General features: G+C 54.0%; 12 protein-coding genes across 12 annotated transcripts; 3 read left to right on the forward strand and 9 right to left on the reverse strand.

Annotated features, from left to right (window-relative positions):
* Positions 1 to 552: 552 nt before the first annotated feature.
* On the reverse strand, positions 553 to 1,746 carry VTP21DRAFT_8576 (uncharacterized protein; the record flags this gene model as incomplete). Its single annotated transcript, XM_069399441.1, has 1 exon — positions 553 to 1,746. One exon carries the CDS (start codon positions 1,744 to 1,746, stop codon positions 553 to 555), a length of 1,194 nt encoding a protein of 397 aa, XP_069254858.1.
* A 90-nt stretch (positions 1,747 to 1,836) lies between these two features.
* On the reverse strand, positions 1,837 to 2,202 carry VTP21DRAFT_8577 (uncharacterized protein; the record flags this gene model as incomplete). Its single annotated transcript, XM_069399442.1, has 2 exons — positions 1,837 to 1,986; positions 2,065 to 2,202. The coding sequence occupies 2 exons, from the start codon at positions 2,200 to 2,202 to the stop codon at positions 1,837 to 1,839; spliced, it is 288 nt and encodes a 95-aa protein (XP_069254859.1).
* Positions 2,203 to 2,285: 83 nt separating this feature from the next.
* VTP21DRAFT_8578 (uncharacterized protein) lies at positions 2,286 to 3,964 on the reverse strand (the record flags this gene model as incomplete). The annotated part of the gene is made up of 2 exons (XM_069399443.1): positions 2,286 to 2,437; positions 2,524 to 3,964. 2 exons carry the CDS (start codon positions 3,962 to 3,964, stop codon positions 2,286 to 2,288), a joined length of 1,593 nt encoding a protein of 530 aa, XP_069254860.1.
* Positions 3,965 to 4,090: 126 nt separating this feature from the next.
* On the forward strand, positions 4,091 to 4,412 carry VTP21DRAFT_8579 (uncharacterized protein; the record flags this gene model as incomplete). Its single annotated transcript, XM_069399444.1, has 2 exons — positions 4,091 to 4,165; positions 4,260 to 4,412. 2 exons carry the CDS (start codon positions 4,091 to 4,093, stop codon positions 4,410 to 4,412), a joined length of 228 nt encoding a protein of 75 aa, XP_069254861.1.
* A 265-nt stretch (positions 4,413 to 4,677) lies between these two features.
* On the reverse strand, positions 4,678 to 6,334 carry VTP21DRAFT_8580 (uncharacterized protein; the record flags this gene model as incomplete). Its single annotated transcript, XM_069399446.1, has 5 exons — positions 4,678 to 5,057; positions 5,140 to 5,293; positions 5,374 to 6,087; positions 6,145 to 6,189; positions 6,263 to 6,334. 5 exons carry the CDS (start codon positions 6,332 to 6,334, stop codon positions 4,678 to 4,680), a joined length of 1,365 nt encoding a protein of 454 aa, XP_069254862.1.
* Positions 6,335 to 7,097: 763 nt separating this feature from the next.
* On the reverse strand, positions 7,098 to 8,321 carry VTP21DRAFT_8581 (uncharacterized protein; the record flags this gene model as incomplete). Its single annotated transcript, XM_069399447.1, has 3 exons — positions 7,098 to 7,791; positions 7,863 to 8,015; positions 8,107 to 8,321. 3 exons carry the CDS (start codon positions 8,319 to 8,321, stop codon positions 7,098 to 7,100), a joined length of 1,062 nt encoding a protein of 353 aa, XP_069254863.1.
* Positions 8,322 to 8,547: 226 nt separating this feature from the next.
* Positions 8,548 to 9,594, forward strand: VTP21DRAFT_8582 (uncharacterized protein; the record flags this gene model as incomplete). Its single annotated transcript, XM_069399448.1, has 4 exons — positions 8,548 to 8,684; positions 8,784 to 8,996; positions 9,048 to 9,193; positions 9,443 to 9,594. 4 exons carry the CDS (start codon positions 8,548 to 8,550, stop codon positions 9,592 to 9,594), a joined length of 648 nt encoding a protein of 215 aa, XP_069254864.1.
* Positions 9,595 to 10,081: 487 nt separating this feature from the next.
* Positions 10,082 to 11,206, reverse strand: VTP21DRAFT_8583 (uncharacterized protein; the record flags this gene model as incomplete). The annotated part of the gene is made up of 3 exons (XM_069399449.1): positions 10,082 to 10,216; positions 10,307 to 11,000; positions 11,103 to 11,206. The coding sequence occupies 3 exons, from the start codon at positions 11,204 to 11,206 to the stop codon at positions 10,082 to 10,084; spliced, it is 933 nt and encodes a 310-aa protein (XP_069254865.1).
* An 842-nt stretch (positions 11,207 to 12,048) lies between these two features.
* Positions 12,049 to 13,461, reverse strand: VTP21DRAFT_8584 (uncharacterized protein; the record flags this gene model as incomplete). The annotated part of the gene is made up of 4 exons (XM_069399450.1): positions 12,049 to 12,074; positions 12,158 to 13,079; positions 13,149 to 13,348; positions 13,446 to 13,461. The coding sequence occupies 4 exons, from the start codon at positions 13,459 to 13,461 to the stop codon at positions 12,049 to 12,051; spliced, it is 1,164 nt and encodes a 387-aa protein (XP_069254866.1).
* A 44-nt stretch (positions 13,462 to 13,505) lies between these two features.
* VTP21DRAFT_8585 (uncharacterized protein) lies at positions 13,506 to 14,139 on the reverse strand (the record flags this gene model as incomplete). The annotated part of the gene is made up of 3 exons (XM_069399451.1): positions 13,506 to 13,600; positions 13,666 to 14,007; positions 14,088 to 14,139. 3 exons carry the CDS (start codon positions 14,137 to 14,139, stop codon positions 13,506 to 13,508), a joined length of 489 nt encoding a protein of 162 aa, XP_069254867.1.
* Positions 14,140 to 14,593: 454 nt separating this feature from the next.
* VTP21DRAFT_8586 (uncharacterized protein) lies at positions 14,594 to 17,808 on the reverse strand (the record flags this gene model as incomplete). Its single annotated transcript, XM_069399452.1, has 8 exons — positions 14,594 to 14,897; positions 15,011 to 15,298; positions 15,390 to 16,297; positions 16,385 to 16,536; positions 16,597 to 16,987; positions 17,077 to 17,287; positions 17,359 to 17,535; positions 17,594 to 17,808. 8 exons carry the CDS (start codon positions 17,806 to 17,808, stop codon positions 14,594 to 14,596), a joined length of 2,646 nt encoding a protein of 881 aa, XP_069254868.1.
* Positions 17,809 to 18,760: 952 nt separating this feature from the next.
* VTP21DRAFT_8587 (uncharacterized protein) lies at positions 18,761 to 20,221 on the forward strand (the record flags this gene model as incomplete). Its single annotated transcript, XM_069399453.1, has 3 exons — positions 18,761 to 19,343; positions 19,432 to 19,608; positions 19,686 to 20,221. 3 exons carry the CDS (start codon positions 18,761 to 18,763, stop codon positions 20,219 to 20,221), a joined length of 1,296 nt encoding a protein of 431 aa, XP_069254869.1.
* Between the last annotated feature and the right edge of the window lie 323 nt (positions 20,222 to 20,544).

The following is a 20,544-nucleotide window of genomic DNA, read 5'->3' on the forward strand; positions in this document are numbered from 1 at the left end:
CTTCTTCTTTCAAAGACTTCGAACCTTTTCGCTATCACCCTTGAATATTTTTTTTGCCTTTACTTTGTAGAATACACGAAGAACTGAAAGAGGTTTCTTTTAAGGCTTATCCGTCTTAGTTTGAGATGGGGTTCCACGTTTTCTTTCTCCCTCCTTTCCTTCTCTTCTTTCTTTTTTCATTTTGTTTATACTATTGCTTATTGAATCTTATATATATAAAAGTTTTACATCAGAAATAGAAAGCACACGGTACTGAAAAAAAGAAGATTAGATCAGATGAAAATAGCATAGACAAAAGGAAATCGGATACAAGTGATTTCTGGAAAGAAAAAAAAAAAAGGTTCCATTATCACAATTAGACATGTAAAGGAAAAAAAAAAGCAGCAGTGTCCCGAAAACCCAGTGGTAATAAATTTCAAACAAGCCAGTTCTTCCGTGCTCCAACCTTCATCCTTCCCTCTCTCGACCACCAAAAAAATAAATGTGCAAAGATATCACTCCTCATCCCCCGATTCCATTCCTCGCCGCCTCTCTCTCCTCTTACAAAACGACCTATCGGTGCTCGTGGTCTTCGGGCAAGAGTGGCGTGGCCTCGGCGGGCAGCTCCTCCACGTCCGGCTCCAGCGGGGGCGCAAAACAGGGCGGCTCCACCACCCCGTTAAATATAAATGTCCCGTAGATGAGCAGCGAGAACCCAACCACCTGAAGCCAGGCAAAGCGCTCCCACCCAAGTGACAGCGACACCATCCATATGAACAGCGTCCGGCAGGTATCGATGGTGCTGCGCGCGGTCGCGCTGACGGCGCGCGTGACGCTCAGGCCAAAGAAGTTGAAAAACGAAATGCTCGCCGCAAAGGCGATGCTCGATGCCCAGAGCTCGGGATGCGCCAGCACCTGACGCCAGCACGCCACGACGTCGAAGTAGCCGCCGGGATGGCTCACCCCGAGGGTAAAGTGCAGGATGGGCATGGCGGTCAGCACGGTGATGAGCCCAAAGGCGCCCTCCAAACCCACCGCCACCACCGGATACACCGAGTAGCGCGACATCAGCTTCTCCTCGATCACAAACTGTGACGCGGTAAACACCTGCGCCCCCAGCACCAGGAGCACGCCCACCACCGACTCCCAGTGGAAGGGCACCTCCTCCGCCAGCGTGGGGTTCGCCGCCTCGGGGCGCTGCTGCGGAAAGAGGGCCGACGAGAGGCCGACTAGCCCCACCCCGAGCACCACCAGAAACAGAGAGTACCACTGGAAGAAGAAGAAGCGGCGCTTGAGGAAGACCACGGAGAAGAGGCCGACAAACAGCACGATGGAGCCGCGCAGCATCTGGTAGACGGAGGCCGCCGTCAGCAGGAGCCCCACGTTCATGATGGTGGTGCCGGTCAGATCGCACAGCGTCGGCAGCCAGAGCAGCAGCTTCCGCCAGCCTGTCAGGGGTAGGCCGTCGCCCTCGTCCTTCAGGAGGGCCTCCGCCTCGTTGCCAGCCCCCCCCAGCCCCGCCGCTCCATTTCGCTTTGCTCTTCGCCTCTGCAGCCATTCCCCGTATTGGAAGGCCAGCAGGCATGCCGCCTCTCCGATGAACATGGTGAGGGTCTGGAAGACCGGCTGCTCAAAGTATCGGCGGGCGGCAGGATCGGGGGAGTCGCAGTTTTCGACGCACACATTGTCCTGGTACTTGTTGAGGATCGTGTTGAGCACTCCAGTAACCAGCATGCCCATCACTAGGGCTCTGGTTTTGACGGTCATTGGGGATGATGATTCTTGTGTCCGTGAGGGGGGGAGGATTGAGTAAATGGGGGAGGGGAGCTAGTCAAGCGCAAAGGAGGGGATTTCAAACTAGAGTAAAGGGTCAGCAAGCTGATCAACCTCCAAGAATGGTTGGATATGTGAAAAATGAGGCGTGAATTTGGGAGGGTCTTGCGTGATAGGGCTAGGTTTCGGTTGAACCCATCCTGTTCCCTTTTGGAAGGCTGATAGAGCTTGTCCCTTGAATCTCCGGAAGGCCGGTCTCAACCCAGTTCAAGGCATAAATCTTTCAGCCGCCTCCCGTGATAGAGAATGGACGCTAACGCCTTTTATTATAATGGAAAAATAAAATGAATTCAGAAAAATATCAGAGCACCATGGGCAATAGAGGGAACTTGAGATATTATAGAGGAAAGGGGTTTTCTGTTTTTTAGATTTTTTTTTTCGAGTTTTCATAGGTTTTTTTTTTCACTTCGCTAAGCTAACTGCAATAAACGATAGAGGGGGATGGGAAGGGAGGGTGAGAGAGCGAGAGGAGGCTAGTGCTTCCACACCTTATGCTCGAGGAGCATTTCGTTTTGGGGAGCAAGGCCAACACATGCGCGGAAAATATTCTCCATGGCCATACGCTGCTTACTAAGGGCGTTCACCACCGGGGTGCCGGGGGGGACCATGGGGGCCTTGAGCATGACTAGAGGCACAACCAAAAAAAAAACAAAGGCAGAGAAAAGTGAGAAAAACAATGCGCATGGACAGAGGTTCAGGTCAAGCGCTTACAGCTGAGGATGCTCAAGACGGAGTGGAAGGGGGCGTAGTCGGCCATGTCGTCGGTGCGGTACTCGATGCGGGTCATCAGCTCGGTGATGAGCACCAGGTCGAGGATGAGGGGCGAGGCCAGCAGCGAGTCCTCGCACATGTTGTAGATGGAGATGACGCTCTTGCCGCCCATGAAGATCTCGGAGTAGTACTCGTCGAGGGCGCGCTTCGAGTCGCCCACGCTCTTCACATACTTGATGACGACCACGTGGTCGGGGTGCTCTCCGGGCGCGTAGAGGATCTGGTTGGCGGCGACCATGTCGTCCACGACGCTGCTCTTGGAGATCTCCTTCGAGCGGAACTGCGCGTGGGACGAGAGGTTCATGCCGTCGTTGTTGCCGAGGTGGTTGTACGACGTGATCCCGATGGGCTTGATGCCCGCGTTGACGAGGAAGTCGACGAGCACGGACTTCACCTTGGTCTGGCCGGACTTGAAGTCGTCGCCGCCGATGTACACGCGCTCGCGCTCCGCCAGCTCCACCACCCCCGGCACAAATGTGTTCTGGGGCGACCCGTTCACGAAGGGGACGCGCTCCAGGATGCACGCCAGGGCGAAGATGGTGGAGGGGGCGATCTCCGAGTGCGACTCGCGGACCGCGCGCAGGATGTTGTCGGCCGTGTCGTTCACGTTGGGGAGGATGTCGGCGTAGCGCTCCGTGTTGGCCGTCCACACCACGATCACCGAGTCGAGGCCGTGGCGCTCGCGGAACTCGCGGATGTCCTTGCGGATCTGGTCCAGGTGGGCCTGCTTGTCGGCGCCGGGGATGAGGTTGTCGGCGCGCTCCGACTGGTTGGCCGCGATGAAGTCGGGGTAGTAGATGGAGGGCAAGGGCTTCATGCCCGCCATCTCCTCGTGCACTTGGCGCTGGAGGTCGTAGTCGAGGACCTGGGCCCGCTCCATGGCTCTGGCGAGGTCGTGCCCGCTAATGTCCCAGCCCCCGAGGGCGATGTCGTTGGGGTGCACCATGGGCAGGATGTCCGAGAACGGGAGGTACACGTCCTGGCCCTTGGCGTCGACCCCGAGCTTCAGCGTCGAGGCCATGACCACCGAGCCGAAATAGTTCGGGTGCTTCACGCCCTCCTTGGTGCGCCAGCTGAGCCCTCGGCGGTTCGCGATGATGGACGCGGTGAGGGTGGAGCCGTTGTTGCCGCCCCACCCCACCATCATCAGGCCCAGCTTGGGCACGCGTCGATCGGTGCGGAAGTGGTAGGTCGTCTTGGTCGGCGTGACTCGGAGGCTAGCGCTGCGCTCGTCCCGGGTCACCCGAGCATTTTCGTAGACATAGTCGGAGAGAATGTGCGTGTCCGTGTACCGCACGTTGTCCGAGTCGACCTGGAAGGCCAGGGGCGAGGCGGAGGACTCGGCACGTTCGTAGGAGAAGTCGGCAGTGTTGGGAGGCATGGTTATCTTTTCTTTTTAGAGGGGAGAATGGATTCCGGGGAGGAAAATTACGGGTGGAGGAGGAGAAGAGATAAGGGGGGGGGGATAGAGAATACGAGATAGCAAAGAAAATTAAAAGGCTGGATAATGCCCGTTGGAGTGCGCTGTTTAATGGATTATTCGAGGGCGGTCACCGAGCCTCTTCCTTCCCCGGTAAGGGTTGTGAGTGCTTGAGAGTAGATTGGCGAACCTAGAGAATCATCAAAGAGCTATTAGAATGCATTCTCATTGCGCTGCATGAGGAGGCAAGATGCAGGCCGCCATGAGCACTTACGTGGTGGTAAGCCTTTGTTCGGCGCCGAATGTTAACGCCGAGATATCAACAGTGAGATGGGGGAGATGTTTTGAGAGAGGTGGAGAGAAAAGGGGTCAAGAAATAGTCAAGATGGCGAGCTTATTCAAAGGCTAATAACTCTTAGGAAAAAGCTTGTGATGAATTGAAATCAAAGTTGGGACAGGGAATCTGCATGCGGCTTTTATTTGCCGTTCCTGAGCCCTTCTAAGATGTTGGGGTTGGGAAGGGGGGGGGAGGAAAATCCCCTGGAGCCTCGTATTTCGGCCAGACACTTGGGCCAATGAAGGGGGGCCGTGTGCGAGAATTAACACAAACATCCAAAATAGAACACAAAATCAAAACAGCGCAGTCGCGCGGCTATTTTATTTGCCCCCCCAGCCTACAGCTGCTGGTGAAACTCCTCAACCGCCTCCTCCAAAATCCGAACTCCCTGGTCAGCCTCTTCACGTGTCAGCACCAGCGGCGGCACCACCCGAATGGTGTTTTTGCCCGCGGTGATGATGAGCAGCCCGCGCTCGCGCGCCAGGTTGGTGAGCGGGGTGGGGTCGCGCGTGAACTGCACGCCCAGAATCAAGCCTCTCCCGCGGATCTCCGTGATGAGCGAGGGGTATTTCTGCCGAAGCGTGTCGAGGCGCGCCCGCAGGTGGTCGCCGACGGTGCGCACGTTGTCGAGGACCGGCTGGCTGCTGAGGCGGGAGAAGACCTTGCGCGCGACGCTACAGGCGAGCGGATTGCCGCCAAACGTGGTCCCGTGTTCCCCTATCACAAAGCAAATCAGTAACCGTGGCCCAAAAAAGAATCAATTCCCTTCCATCCGTCCGGCCGTGGATGGCTTGCTCACCTAGCTTGATCACATCAGCCACCCTTTCGCTGACCAGAATGGCGCCGATGGGGACGCCGTTCGCCAGGGGCTTTGCGACGGTCAAGATGTCGGGCCGAATGTCTTCCTGCAGGTGCTGGTGGGCCCAGACCTTGCCGGTGCGAGATAGGCCGCACTATTAGGGAGAGGGGATCCAAAGAAGAAGGGTTAGTAAGCATGCGATGTGCAGAGCAAATCCTCCCAACGGCCATCTACCTGGATCTCATCGAAGATCAAGAGCGCGCCCACCTCATCGCATTTACGCCGCAGCTCACGCAAGAACTCTTCGCTCGCAACGTGTACGCCGCCCTCGCCCTGGATGGGCTCCACGATCACCGCACACGTCTCTGGTGTGATTAGCTCGCGGATGCCGGCGACGTCGTTGTAGCGCCCGTGCTTCACTCCTGGGATCAGCGGGGCGAATGGCTTCTGATACTTTGGGTTGGGGGTCACGGAGAGGGCGCCCATGGAGCGGCCATGGAAGCCGCCCTCGAACGAAACAATCTCCCAGCGCGTCCTTCCATCCTGTTCCGCTAGATGTTTCCCCCACTTTCGGGCAAACTTCAGCGCGCCCTCATTGGCCTCAGTGCCCGAGTTGGAAAAGAACACCCGCTGCATTCCGGGGGCGGCCTCGATCAATTGCTGGGCCAGTTCCCCGGCATGCTCATTGTGGTAGAGATTCGACAGGTGGACGACCCGATTGGCCTGCTCGTACAGCGTCTGGGCGACCTCGGGATCGGCATGGCCCAGGGCATTGACCGAGATCCCGGCGGTAAAGTCGAGGTAACGGCGATTAGCGCTGTCAAAGACGTAGCAGCCCTTGCCGTGGGTGAAGATTAACGGGGGGCGCGCATAGACATTGACCGTATACTGGGCATAGCGTTTGAGGGCTTGAGCGGTCTCCGGGTTTGTCTCAGCATCTAGATGCGTCTAGGAAATCATGGGGTAAGTGGCCCTCTCTTTTCACAAGCACAGTGGACCCCTTACCTTTTTCCCGGCGAATCTCGAGCTTGTCGCACTCAAGCAGCGAATCTTAGGAGTCGCCATTCCATCAATACCAAGAGGTTACCATGTTGCCATCGGGGTGGAGAAGAACAATACTTACTGTGGTCGGGGTACGGCTTGTGAGAGCTTGCGGGAGCATCCGCAGCCGCGCTAGGCTCTGGATTCGGTTCATTACCGGTTAGTCGTTTAGGATAGAGAAGGCTGGCACGTTGGCACGGGGGAAAAAGGGGCGAGAAGGGAAGAATGCAATGAATAGGAGAGTATGAAAAGTAGTAATATCAAGAGAACAGGCCAAGAGGACGAGGGGTTACCTAACCTTGCCCCTGTCCGCAGGCGAATGGGAAAGTGAGCAATTAATTTTTTCTCATCATTACTATGTCTAAGCTGGATCTGGCTGGCTCCGAATTCTCTCGGCCCCAAAATCGATGAGGTGGGGGGGAGGAGTTTGAAGCAAATCATGCGAGTTTCGACCACGACGTCTCCCCCCCCCCTCCCGTGTCTTGCTCGCCATGGGCCGCCCTGTTTTGATATAGGGGCCGTGAAGGAGCCCGCCGTCGACGCCCCCGGCCTTGTTTGATTCGGAGGCCTTCAATCACAGTCATGCTTTTTGCTTGGATATGGATCCCGTCCACCCGTCTCTGAAATCGTTGGTTTTATTCTACAAAGGTCATAGGTCTTGGAGTGTCCATCAAGAAAAAGCACACACACAAACACACACACACACAAACAAACAAACACAAAAAACAAAATAAAGACATCAAAGCAATGCAGGATATTGTCCTTGTATATATGTATAGCTTTATACTGTGTTATATATTAAAACGGGTCGCCCCGGCTGCAGTCCCCGGCGGAACCGCGGTTGCCTCTTCCGTGCCATTCGATGTTGCACCCGCGCTCCCCTCGCTACACATGCGGAGGAGTGAGTCGGGTTGAAGTCATCCGGTGGTCACGTTCGTGGTAGCATGGGAATTAAGCATGGGGTGGTGGGGCATCGCAAGCCCTTGGGAATAGAAGTCGATGCTATCGCCGAGGGGGGCGGCCCCGATCTTGGCGGGGAGGATGGGGGTGGCGGGGGCGGCGGGGAGGATGGGGGTGGCGGGGGCGGCGGGGGGGGCGGAGGAATGGATGGGCGTGGTATCATTAGCAGCGGGGGTGGCGCCGGAGTACAGGTTATAGAGGATTTGCTGGTGGGAGGAGTCGGTGGGGGTGGAAATAAATATCGAGGGGCGGTCGCTCTCCTTCAAGTGGGGTTGCTCGAAGTGTCCATTGGAGGGGGTGGCGGAGGCGACGCTTGGCTGGCGCGTGACGTGCTCCATTAAACTCTTTAGCATCTGCTGCTGCATCGCTTGCCGCCGGCGCGTCTCGTTCAGCACGCGCATCATCTCGCCCAGGTTCTCCTGCAGCGCCGACATTTGCTGCATCATATCCTGCTGGGACACCTGCATCATGGCCACGTGCGACTGAAGGTCGCAGGCGTCACGGCGGGTCTCGTCGAGGGCCTTCCGCTTGATCTCCTCAAGGAGGTCGGGGCGCCCGCGCAGGAACCGGCTATGGCTGAACTCCCATATCTGATTTTCCGAGTTGGTGCGTTGCCCGCGCGGCGATTTGTTGACCTTGTGGAAGCCATACCTAGGGGGAGGGGGAAAAGGTCAGCCAACTCCTCTCCACAATACTAGACTCTGCCGATGGGGCCTACTTACATGTTCAGTTGCCGGACAAAGCTCGAGAAGTTGTTGTGTTTGAAGTGGAGGGGGAGGACTTGTCTTGAGAATTCCGCAATATTACACACAATGAATGAGGTGCCCAGGTAGTTCCACGCTAAGAGATGATTATGCTTGTTATCATTGACCATACTAAAGAGAGGGGGGGGGGGGAGGGAAGGGAGAAGGGGAGAGGTCAGTTATCAGGGCCGGATGAAATGGACATTCCATGCTCGATGCTTACTTATACAATTTATGTACGAATGTGTTTTGGTTGCTAGGATTGTTGGACTTGCTTGGGGTTTGCATGGCTGGGGGCTGCAGCATCATGGCCCCCATCCCATACTCGTCCAGCCTGGGTGAATCTATGGAAAATGGAGATGTGGGGGAGGGAATGGGGGAGGGGGAGTGGTTGGTGATGAGGGCATTCAGCGAGGGCTGTTTGTACATTTCACTCATGGAGCAAGGGTAATGGCGCAACGCAAAATGAGAAGTATTCAGGGCTGAGCAGCTGGAAGGGGGAATGAGCAGAAAAAGCAAGGGCAGCAGGCGGCAAGGGCAGGGGCTATGGCAATGACGGAGGGGAAAGGCAATGGGGAGAGGCTGTTTGCAAATGCAATGGGCAAATCGTGCAGAGCAACGGAGGGGGAGCACGGCAAAGGCAAGTACTTAAAATAGAGGACGCATGTGGACACGGACTGCCTTTTTGAAGGTGACTGTGCGGCTAAGCAAACCTTATCTCCAGCGGACACAAAAGGGAACCGGGAGGGCTGGGCTCCCGCGAACAGAGCAGCGGCTGGACAGCTTAGGGGCAGGCCGTGGGTCATTATCTAATCGGGCCGCCCGGCTCCCTGCGCGCTAACAAACAAACGCTGGACGCTTTGTGCGATGGTGCTGTGAAACCGGCATCCAGGTTCTCAGGCCTGGCTGCCTGCTACCCGCTGTCATCACCCCCGTGCGCCGGGGGGGTTTCGACACCGCTGGGCCGGTCCCTGGGAGCGGTTCATTTGCGTCACGCGATCCATCCTGCTCGCGTCGCCCGAGCACGCATCCCAAGGCCCTGGCCCTTATCCTGTGCTCTCCTTGCAAAGCACGGGGCCGGTCTGAAACATGCAAATGGCACTCCGAGAGGGGGTTCTGACAGGCCAGAAGGGCCCGCCGTGCCCATTCGACGCGCCCGATAAGCTTTCAAACTCATCCCCCCCAAATCCCCTGCCCGCTCGCCCACAACGTGGGCCTCGCCTTCCCCCGTCACCAACCAGCGCGCGCACCCTCGGGCGGATCACGCCATCCATGCCTAGGTTTCCAACCTACCCGCCCGCCCCTGATTGGTGCATTTCCCCGGCCGGATTTGGACTTATTAAATTTCATTTTCATTTCCACCTGGTCTTGATCCCATTTTCCTCACGCACCCAACCCCTTCTCACGAGAGCTCCCCTTCCCCTTCCTCTTGCTATTTAGGGCCGCCAGCCTCTTTGCTTGCTCTTCTCGCGCCTTCTCCCCCCTGCCCCCCTCTTGCCTTGTTCCTTGCAACACCAGCAGCTAATCCCATCATTCAATGTCGCGCATTTTGGTGCTAGGAGTGATCCTGCTCGCCGTCGCCACGGTGTGCTGGGCCGTCCCCGTGCCATCCGATTCCAAAAAGGATGACGCAGAGCTGAAGAAGCGCGCATTCTGCGGTGGAGATCCCACCCCCCAGTGCCATGGCCGTCGCCATGGTGGTCATCACTAATTCAACTGTTTTTTTTTCATTTTTGCAGTCTTACTAATTCTCTTTTGGTCTCCTTAATCTCATGTTGGTTGGATGTAACCCTTAAGTTATTCTTATTTTGGTCTGTGTCTCTCCTTGATTGTCCCCCGTCCCCCTCTCCTTCCACGGACATGCATGTCTAGTCCCTCTTCCCCCCTCTCTCATTTTTTTTATATATCTATCCCCATATTTAGCGTAGCCGTCGCTGTTTGGTTTTCGTTTACTAGTACCTAATCCATTGTGCTGTATAATTGGGTTGTTGTTTTTATTCCTTCTTTTCATTACTCAATCATAATCTTTCACTGCAATGGCCTTATCTATTATATATATATAAGTAAAAGAACAAATCAGAATCGTTTCACAAATGTGTATAGTCGTGTGTATAGAGGTTGGGGGAGAGAGAGAGAGAAAGAGAGAGAGGAGCGGGGGGAGGGGGAGAGGGGCAGAGCCCGAGTCTATCCGTGGCCGGTCATACGGCCTTTGGGTTCCGTGACATCCGCCTGGCTAATAGGATGAAGAAGAGGGTGTACTCCGTCAGCTCCTCCTTGATCATGAAGAGCAATGCCTGCGAGAGGACGGCCTTGGTGATTTGTGCTTGCATTCCCTAATGGGGCATCAAGAAAAAAAAGAGGGCCTCCGCCAATCAGTCACCATCGCTCGTGGAGGGCGCAACCTCCTCTCGGCAATCCCTTACCTTGTACCATCCGGACACTCCCTCGCTTTTGTAGACCCTCGTCAGCACATCGATCCCCGACCGGTAGGGTGTCATCTTGACCCCGCGCGGCGCCTTCCACTGCATCCGCACCTTGGCCATGATGTAGGGGTAGGTCACGACGGTGGCAAGCGTCTTGGACGTCGCCCCCACGAAGAACGCCAGGCCCGGCGTGAGGTCCTTTCGCCCCAGCCGCCTCAGCACCAGCGCCTTCACCCGCTCGAACATCCCGTACGTGATGGCGGGGTTGACCGTGAGCACGAGCGACGCCCGCAGGCCCTTCCAAAGCGTGGCCCACCCCTCCTGCCGCACGATCTCCTGCCCCGTCTCCAGCAGCGACTTCCGCTCCTCCGGCGGCAGGGTCTGCTGCCGCGTGGTGATGACGTTGATCGGCAGGGTGAACAGCTGCGTCAGCGCCCCCGCCACCGCCCCCACCCACAGCTCCGTGGCCGTGGAGAGCGTCCCCAGCCGCTTCTGGTACCGCTGCCGGATGATCGTGTAGAAGTAGAAGTAGGCAAAGCTCTGAGCCACAACCCCAATGAGGGCTGCCGGCAGCCCCGCAAACAGGCCCAGGGGGCCTTCCTCCCGGAGGATGTGCCGAATGCCCTCCACCGTCGAGGCGTAATGCTGCGACTGGCCGTCAGTTTTGCTCTGAACCTGGAGCCGGGTCTTAATGCTAGAGTGGGAGGGGGAGGGGGGAAGAAAAGAAAAGATCATCAGTCAGCATCGGTTGACGGAGATGGATCGGGAGATGCATAGCAAGGAAGGATGATATTACATGTCAAGTGGATAGATGCATATCAGCGAGATCGCCGCTCCTCCTGCGCCTGCCAGCGCATGTCCCCATGGCGGCAGCTGCTGCTCCTTCGAAAGTGCGCCCATGTCCTCTAGTTAGTCTGCGGGTTGGCCTTTTGGACGGATGTGAAATAAAGGGGGGGGGGGGATGGAATGCGGTCTTATTTAGGGCTTGCTTATTGCTATTCGGGGTAAGGTATCAGGGTTGGAGTCCGAGGGGGAGGGCTGTTTGTATCATGGAAAAATTAATAACGAACATGACCTAACGAAAATTGCCTCCCATTGATTCTCCGAGATTGCCCGCCCACATGAAAAAGAATTTTTCGGCCGAGAGATTGGTTATCTGGATCCACGGTTAATAATAGCGGCTGCGCTGGCCTTCCCTTCCGATGGCATCGTCCCCTAGGATGCGATCTTCCGAGGCCAAGACCTCTTGGCCTCTAAGCCAAAGGGTAAAAGTGCCGCCTAAAAGTAGCCAGGCATATTTGCACCCACGATCTCATCATCCTCATGTTTGTTATTATGATGGTTATTATTATTATTATTGCCGTGTTGAGACGGCGCATCCTCTTCCTCCTCCATAAGTATGAAGGAAAAAAAAAATCGTGTCAAAGGGGGTAGGGGGGTTGGGGGAAGCAAAAATGAAAACCAAAGTTAAGCTAAAAAAAAATTCCAGTTTTGTCTTTTCCGCCGTGTACTTCTATAGAAACAAAATACAAAAGAAAAATCAAACATAAACACACACCAATAGTAAAGGAATGAAGAAAGAGGGTCCATGATCCCGAGTATTTTGGTCCAAAGCAGAGTTGAAGCTGCCTCAGAACGGGTAATATGTAAAAAGAAAACAAATAAAAAGAAAAATATATATATAAAATGCTTATATATAACGGTTATGAGAGGGAGGGGGGGGGGGAGAGCCCACCCTAAGCTTAGAACTGAAGCTTCTTGGGTTGTTCTACAAGGAGAAAGAAAAAAAGACATCCATTAGTTCCACAAAACCGGGTCGACCTCCCCCAAAAGGGGTCCAACATCACTTACCCCAAGTGAATTCCTCGCGACCGAAATGGCCATAGCATGCCGTCTTCTGGTATACGGGCTTGAAGAGGTCCAAGTCCTGCACGATCTTACCGGGGCGCAAGTCCCAGTTCTTCTTGATGATGTCGAGGAGCTCGGCGTCGGACTTCTTGCCGGTCCCGTAGGTGTCGACGTACACGGACACGGGCTCGGGGACACCGATGGCATAGGAGAGCTGGACAAGGCAGCGGCGGGCGAGACCGGCCGCGACGAGCGACTTGGCGATCCAGCGGGCGGTGTAGGCTCCAGAGCGATCGACCTTGGACCAGTCCTTTCCGGAGAAGGCGCCTCCTCCGTGGCTTCCCCATCCTCCGTAGGAGTCGACGATGATCTTGCGGCCAGTGAGACCGGCGTCGCCCTGAGGGCCACCGATGATGAACTTGTTCGAGGGCATGAGGTGGTAGCGAGTGCGTTCATCAAGGAGGTGCGCGGGGATCACGGCGTTGATGACCTTCTCACGGAGCTGCTTGCGGATGTCCTCCACCTCGATCTCGGGGGCGTGCTGGATGGAGATGACCACGGCGTCGACGCGGAGCGGGATCATGGCTCCGTTCTCATTCTTGTACTCGATCGTGACCTGGGTCTTGGAGTCGGGGCGCATCCAGCTGCAGGTGCCGTCGCGGCGGAGATCGGCCATGCGCTTGTTGAGTTTGTGGGAGAGGACGGCGGTCATGGGCATGAGCTCGGGGGTCTCATCGGTGGCATAGCCAAACATGATACCCTGGTCACCAGCACCAATGTCCTCAACGCTGAAGGAGCGCTGCACAAGACCCTGTGCAATATCGGGGGACTGCTGCTCGATGGCAACCAAGATGTTGCAAGTCTTGTAGTCGAAGCCCTTCTCGGAGCTGTCGTAGCCAATCTGCTTGATGGCGTTGCGGATGACCTAGAAGAGGGGGTTAGGATGTGAGCATCAGCGCGTCATCTCGCCTCCAAAACACCATCTGCCACTTACCGCCTGGTAGTCGAGCTGGGCCTTGGTGGTGATTTCACCAAAGACCATGATCATACCGGTCTTAGCCGCGGTCTCACAGGCAACCTTGGAGAGCGGATCTTGGGCAAGGCAGGCATCGAGGATGGCATCGGAGACTTGATCGCAAATCTTGTCGGGATGACCCTCACCAACCGATTCGGACGTGAAGAGGAAGGTTTCGCCTGGATATATCACAAAACGTAAACAAAAAGTCTTTCGTTAGTACATCCAGCCCAGTCAAGCAAGAGAAGCCGGTGGGGGGGGGGGGGCGATAGTTACCGTTGTGAGAAGACATTATATATTAGAGGAAGGGAAGAGGAAGATGGGGGGAGGAAGGGACTAGAAAAGAGCAGAGATGAGGTTTGAAAGGAAAAGGGAAAAGAGCACCACAAAGGAAAACAAGAAAAATTTTTCTGGCTCAATCACGTTAGGACCTTTAAATATCGCACGCAGGAGTTCGGGGAGGGAAAAGAAAAAAAGCCCGAGATTGTTTGTTTACCCCTCCTCATTCCTCCCCTGGAGCACCCGACCAACCAGCGCGGGATTGCAGTTGAGGGCGAGGGGAGAACGTGGTCGAAATGAGAGGTCGGCCGGCCAATTGCAGGAATTGTGCAAGCGTGGTGCAATCCTCGACCAACCACCGCTCGCCGACCTCCAGGCCCCAACAACAGCTCATTTCTCTTTCCCCTGATCTCTTTCTGATCTCCCGACCGCTTTATTAAAACGAGGATACGCTCGCGGCCCGGCCTTGAGCGCCGACTCTGGCCGTGGGCTCTCCCCTCCTGTCCTCCGCTCAAGGCCGCGCGGCGCGCCCAGAGAAGCCGGGCAGTTGGTTGGGGAACTGGCGAAGGTTTGTTGTGTGAAAAAGAGGAACAAAGGCGATAAGGAAAGAACGGATCTTGAGATTCTTGATTGCCCAACCGAGATCCCCGCGCGCTTCACGTTCCGCAAAATACAGGCTCTCATGGCCCATTCTATTTCGGATTTTTTTTCCCTCGCGGTGCCTTTCGGAGCCGGCAGCTTCCTCCCTTAGCATTTTCTTCTTCCCCCTTCTGAATAGCGCTTGCTTGCTCTCGCCCCTCGTCCCCCCCCCAAAAAAGTCAAATCGGATGATGCATTTCCTTTTCAGCCGCTTCATATGAAAATCGCCGCCTTGTTTTATTTAGCATTGAAAAAAATCGCATGTTGCAAATGAATAAGCATTTTCGTTTCTGTGGGAATGATGGCGCTGATAAGATAATCACTCCGGCCAAATCGGCCGAGCCACCCTGCCATAGGCCCACGGCTTAGGCCCCACCCGCACTTTTCGCTCGGCAGTCTCGCCACAATCTAGTTTAATTGAGCTTTTTATTAGTTCAAACTCTCTCGATCAGATACAGCTCCCCGAAGAAGAGGAAGAAGAAAAAAGAGGCGGCCCCCCACATCCATCATGCAAAGCCATTTGCTTGCAGCCATTCCTCCACGTCTCGCCCATCCCGCTCTACCCAGCTAGCTCGGACTCGGAGCGCTTCCAGACTCTGCTGAAGGGAACGTGCGAACTCGCGGGTGTCCAGCGTGGAGAAGAAGCGCTCGGCCTCACGCAAACGCTCCCATGACGAAAAGTTCCCTACCGAGGCACGAACAAGGTTTCCAAGGAGGTTCCAGGAGCGATGGTAGCGCGCGAAGAAAAGCTCAAAGTTTTCACGGAAGAAATCCCAGAGATGGGCTCGTGCCAGAGGATTGGCACCAAGTCTACGGGACAGGGAGGAGAGAAAAAAAAAACGGAGAAAATAAGATTACTCTCAATATCCTTGTCAAACCTCGAAAGGGGCCACACGAAACAATAAAAGAAAGTTCAAACTTACGGCTCGGACAGCACATTAATGTCCTGTTCTCTCACCTCATCACTAATGGAAAACTTGAGGGACCGCTGGATCAGCTCGGGGTCCCGAGCCGATCCAAGCGCTGCCAACGCGGCCATCTTCTCGTCAATCACATTCGATTTGCGATAAAGACTCAAAACTTGCTCATATTCCTGATGTCCGCCATTGGAAACTACAATCTCGTACACAATGTTGCGAATGTTGGGATGCACGGCGCTGGAATCACCCGCTACAAGCCGTTCGAATCTCTTTTTAGCCTCCTCAATGACGCTAGAAGCAGAAAAAAAAACGGTCCCGTCAACCAACAGCTTGGATCAAGCACAAAAGAGGAAAAAAAAATGTCCGCGATCAGGAAGCTTACCTTGGCTCTCCGCCACGCGCCGCATTGGCCAAGGACAGGGTGCGTAAGAGGGCCTTCAAATGGTTCTCCCCCTTGGGATATTCCCATCCAAGCTCCTTGGCAAGGCTGGCGAACAGGGCGCGCTGCAGCTCCTTCAGCCCTTTTTTGACCGATTCATCCTGCTCGTACCACGCAGACCGCAGTGCCGATAAATTCGTGGCAATTTCCGACCAGACCACGTAGTTGTCTTCGTGGTCGTAGCATCGAATCAGGCTGAGCAGGCTACTCGTTTTCGTGTACCCGCTGACGGCGAGTGCCCCAGCGTCCGCAATTAGCCCAACCCGATCGGAGGCATTTTTCAAGTCGCCGCGACGCACCGCCTCGCCAAGTTGGGCCCACAGCTCAGCCGTGTAGTTGACACGATACACGCCAATGTGCTGGTGGTTCAGTTTGACGAACGAGGAGGACGCATCGAGGTTTTCCCCCTCCAAAGCAAAGATCTCTTCGCGCTGTGTGAGGGTCAAACTGCTCCCGGGTTTGCCGTTGGCCAGGACGTTCAGAGGCACCATCCACACCACCTGATCGTCCTTCTCCTCCACATCCCCCGTGGCCAGGAACCGATTCTGACGCACACGGATTTTCCCCTCCTCCCCAGCCACCCGGCTGACCATCAGAACGGGGAAGCCCATGTTCCGCGTCCACAAGGACATGAATTGAGCCACTTCCACCCCCGATTCTTCACTCAGGGCTGCCCATAGATCTTCGGTGGTCGCGTTGGCGTACATGTGTCGATGAAGGTACCGCCGTATACCCGCGAGGAATACGTCCACGCCAAGCCAGTTGGTGAGCATACGGATGACAGACGCTCCCTTAGAATAGGATATCATATCGAAGATTTGCTGGATGTCACTTGCATCGCGCACCGGGACCTATCAGGGGGGGGGGGGGGGAGAGGAAGAAGAGGAGGGGTCAGCTGGCGGTAAAGCAACGCTGGGGGAATTCTTGCCCCTGCTTACCTCGATGGGATGCGAGGAACGTAATGCATCGAGGCGTAGCCCACTCTGCAACACTCCCGTGACAAACTGGGTCCAGACGTCCCACTCCGGGAATTCCTTATCAACGGCAAGCCAGCCTCCCCAGGTCGCAAACCCCTCGTTCAGCCAGAGGTCTATAGATATCAAGGATTAGGTTTGAAGAGATGGTGAGGGATCCTCCTTCTGCTTCTCACCTGACCACCATTCCATGGTCGTCAAATTTCCAAACCACTGATGCTGCAATTCGTGATCCACGACATAGGCTACGCTCTTTTTTTGTTCCGCATCGGACGTCTGCGGATCATACAGCAGCCTTGCACTACGGTAAGTGATCAGCCCCCAATTTTCCATCGCACCAGCTCCGAAATCCGGAATGCAGATGAGGTCCACTTTCGGCAACGGATAGGGGATGCCATACATCTCCGCATAGTATTCAAGCGTACGCGCGGCAACCCCCAGCGCGAAACGGCCCTGTTCTTTGAGGCCGGGGGTGGTATACACTCGGCACTTGATGGGGCGGCCATTGAATTCCCCCGTGGTCATCTCCTCAAGATACTCGAGCTCCCCCACTACAAATGCAATAAGCTAATGCAAACGAGATCAGTGTTCGTATTTTCAAAAATCTTATTCTCTCAAATGAATAGGGAGAAAGGAGACGAGGAGAGGGATTTTACATAAGTACTCATGACTGGAGTCCGATCAAACTTGACTTCCTTCAGACCCTGGCCCAGCGGGGTCTCGGCTACGACGGGCATGTTGGAGAGGGCAGTGAGCGGTTCGGGCACAATCAACGAAATGTTGAAAGTGGCTTTGAGTGCGGGCTCGTCCCAGCATGGGAAAGCACGACGCGCATCCGTGGCTTGGAACTGAGTAGTCGCCATATATCTTTCGGGGGGTCAGACCAGCAATATTAACGGTGAGCGGCAGGGGAGTAAATTAGGCCGAATCCAACTTACTTCGTTCTACCCTCCCTGTCCTTGTACGAGGAGCGATAAAAGCCCACCAGTTTGTCGTTTAATATTCCGGTAAACTTGAGTTTAAGAAGGGCTTCTGTACCGGCCATTAGCGACTGAGGAAATGTGATGGTGCACTGCTCTTTGGTCTCATCATACTCGATGCTCGAGGCGGAGACACTAATACCAAATCGGAGTTTAATTCGAAAAAAGGATGTCGTGTCAATGACAAGAATACCTTTGCTCTAGCTTCATGGAGGTGGCAGAGTAGGCAGCGCTCGAAACTACGATCTCAGTTGTGTTCAAAACGATCACCGACGTGTCCTGGTTCACCACGAGGCGCACCGTTTCTTCCCCGGAGAAAACGAACCGCTCCAGGTCTGGCCTGAGAGTAACGTCATAATGGGTGGGTTTGACATGGGTAGAAAGGATAAGCCTGTCTGTAGTATTCATGGCGTGATTTGTCTTGATGTCTCCGAGGCGGGGAGAGTATAGTGAGAGGCGCGAAAGAAAGGCGGAGGTGAGCAAAAACCTAGAACAATAGGCTCGGCCGATGCCAGTCACGCGGAGGGGTCGAATAAATGATAAATTAGAGGATCTTGAAATTTCTGAAGTTTTGACTGATACGTGGGGTACAAAACATATAAATAAAAAAAAGAGGCGCGAAATGCATATGCTTTCTAGAAAAAACAGCTGGTCTCTCAATAATGCGTATAGTGCTAGTGGAATCCGGGACAAAACCTACGCTATCGGCATCCCCTACAAGCCTCTCGCCATCCTGCCCCAAAGGGATTTCAGGCGGGATCTCCCACAAGAGGGAAAATATTCAAGCGCTGGGAGCGGGGTGAGGTCAGCGTGAATGTTTTCACCAATCGCGATATCTGTTTTCTAGGAATGCATTGGGAATCACCAACTGAAACCCCCTCTCGTTTAGAGAGCCATAGGCCCCATCAGCACCAAGTGGAAGGTGGCCCGAGATTATGCCCTAATACCCGAAAAAATCCGGGGGGAGAAGAAGGGAGAAGGGCATGCAGACTGCTGCTAACATTAAGGAGGGAAAAGAGGAAGAAAGGGCAAATAATGACATATATAGCTATAGAATCGAATGGATTCAGCCCTTGATTGGGTCAACAGGATGCTTCCGGCAGCAGCAAATTGCATCGCAATGACCCGGAGTATTTTTTCTCTTAGATTTTTTTATTTCAATTCCTTGATTGACACCAGGCTTCTCAATTCCCTCTTCCTGTTGCTAGGCTCTTAGATAGATACTGGTTATCGCCCTTTGAAAGCCTCGTGATCCCTCTGTTATCACACCCTCATTTAGAAGAGGGGCGTCGTTATCTTTATCCCACTCTATCTTCTATTATTAATTAAACACCCTAATACACTTTCTTTCTCCCAAACAATGGAAAAATTCATCGAAACCTACCATGGCAAGGAGTTGGGGGGAGTGGACGTGCAGGAGCAGGTGGAGCAACTCGTCAAGAAAATCAAGGCCCGCCTGCGTGAGGTAGAGCACTCCACGTATGAGAAGTTGATGGATGTAGATCGGGTTTTACAGCAGTTGGAGGAGAGCTATTCACACTTCGAGGAGCTCTCCCTCCAGGACAAGATCTCCTTTGTTATGTCCCTTATCGACCAGGCGCTCCCCCCCGCCGCCAAAAAGTTTTCTTCCTTTAGAGATAGACTCGATGCTACCCTGCGCATTCTAGAGCAAAAGTATGCAGAGCTTGAACGGCTCGATCTTGATCAAGCCATGGATGCCACAGTCGACGCTACAATGCGCCGCATCGAGCAAGTAGACACATGCATTACGGAAGCTATAGATGATATCAAGCGTGCTGCAAGCGAGGGCACAAAACGCCTGTTGAAGTTCAATGAGCTCCCTGCGGAATGGCAACATAATCAATACATTCTGTCGGGATATCGGTTCTTGACTTCACCGTGGCAGTGTCTTGCCTCCATTTTCTACATCCATAATGAATCAGGTGTGTCTTCATCCTTGGGCGGCCTCGTTCTGCTCCGTCTAAACTTATTCTTTTTTTTTTTTCTCTCTCCCTCGCTTTTTTTTTAAAGGAAACATCTGGTCCCACCTTGGTGGACTTATTTTCTTTGTGATCCTAGGTGTGTGGACCCTGGGATCACCGGATTTCTCCAACACATTCTCTGATAGACTTGTTATTGGCGTGTTTTTTGTTGCGGCGGCGAAATGCTTTGTATGCTCCACCGTCTGGCACACATTTTGTCACATTGGTACGTGGACATAAATGTTTTGAATATGCTCAGTCCAGTTGTTTTTTGCCGGTGCTAACGGTCTCTCTTCACTATAGCCCATCTGAAAGTGGTCAGGTGCTGCCTATGTCTCGACTACGTTGGCATCTCGATCCTGGTGTGCGCGTCCGTCATGGTCACTGAATACTATGGTTTCTATTGCGACGACTTATTGCGCAACACCTATATGAGTGGCACCGGTATTCTTGCAATACTCGGAACCATTGTTCCTTTCCTCCCCTGGTTTGACTCGAAGGGCGGCGAGTGGTTCCGGGTCTCTTTCTTCGTCTCCCTTGGGGCCACCTCCATTATACCCATGTTGCATCTGACCTATCTCCGCGGCATCGTTAACACCTTTATCTGGGTCTCCCCCGTGATCTACTCCATTGCGTCTTACTTGTTTGGAGTTCTCTTTTATGCGAACCATTTTCCAGAGCGTCTGATCCCTGGGCGGTTCGACATCTTCTTACACTCCCATCAAGTATGGCACCTCTGCGTGTGCGCTGGTGTCTACTACCACTACCGTGCCTCCCTCCACTTCCACCAACAGCGGATGGAGTTTGGCTGTCCCGCAACAAACCTGCAGATAAATTAATTTATTGACGAAGAAAAAACTTGCATTTTTTGAATGATACCTACAGACGCGATTATATTAAAACTAGACTCATTTCACTCTCGTTGTCTTTGTGATGGTTAGAACATCCCTCCTTTGTTTTTCGCTCTGCTTTTTAGTATTACCCTTAACTCATATCATATCCTCTTTTTGTTTCTCCTCCTCTTCCATGTCTACGCCTATTTTATTGATGTTGGTTTTTTTGGATATTTCTTTTTTTTTTTGAAATACTGGTGTTCACTTTCCCGATTCTGAAGGAAGTGTGGAAACAAGTTTAGCAAATAAAAACAAATTGCATTTGGGAG

Source organism: Calcarisporiella thermophila (genome assembly GCF_041956535.1).
Source record: "Calcarisporiella thermophila strain CBS 279.70 unplaced genomic scaffold VTP21scaffold_4, whole genome shotgun sequence".
Taxonomy (NCBI): Eukaryota; Fungi; Calcarisporiellomycota; class Calcarisporiellomycetes; order Calcarisporiellales; family Calcarisporiellaceae; genus Calcarisporiella; species Calcarisporiella thermophila.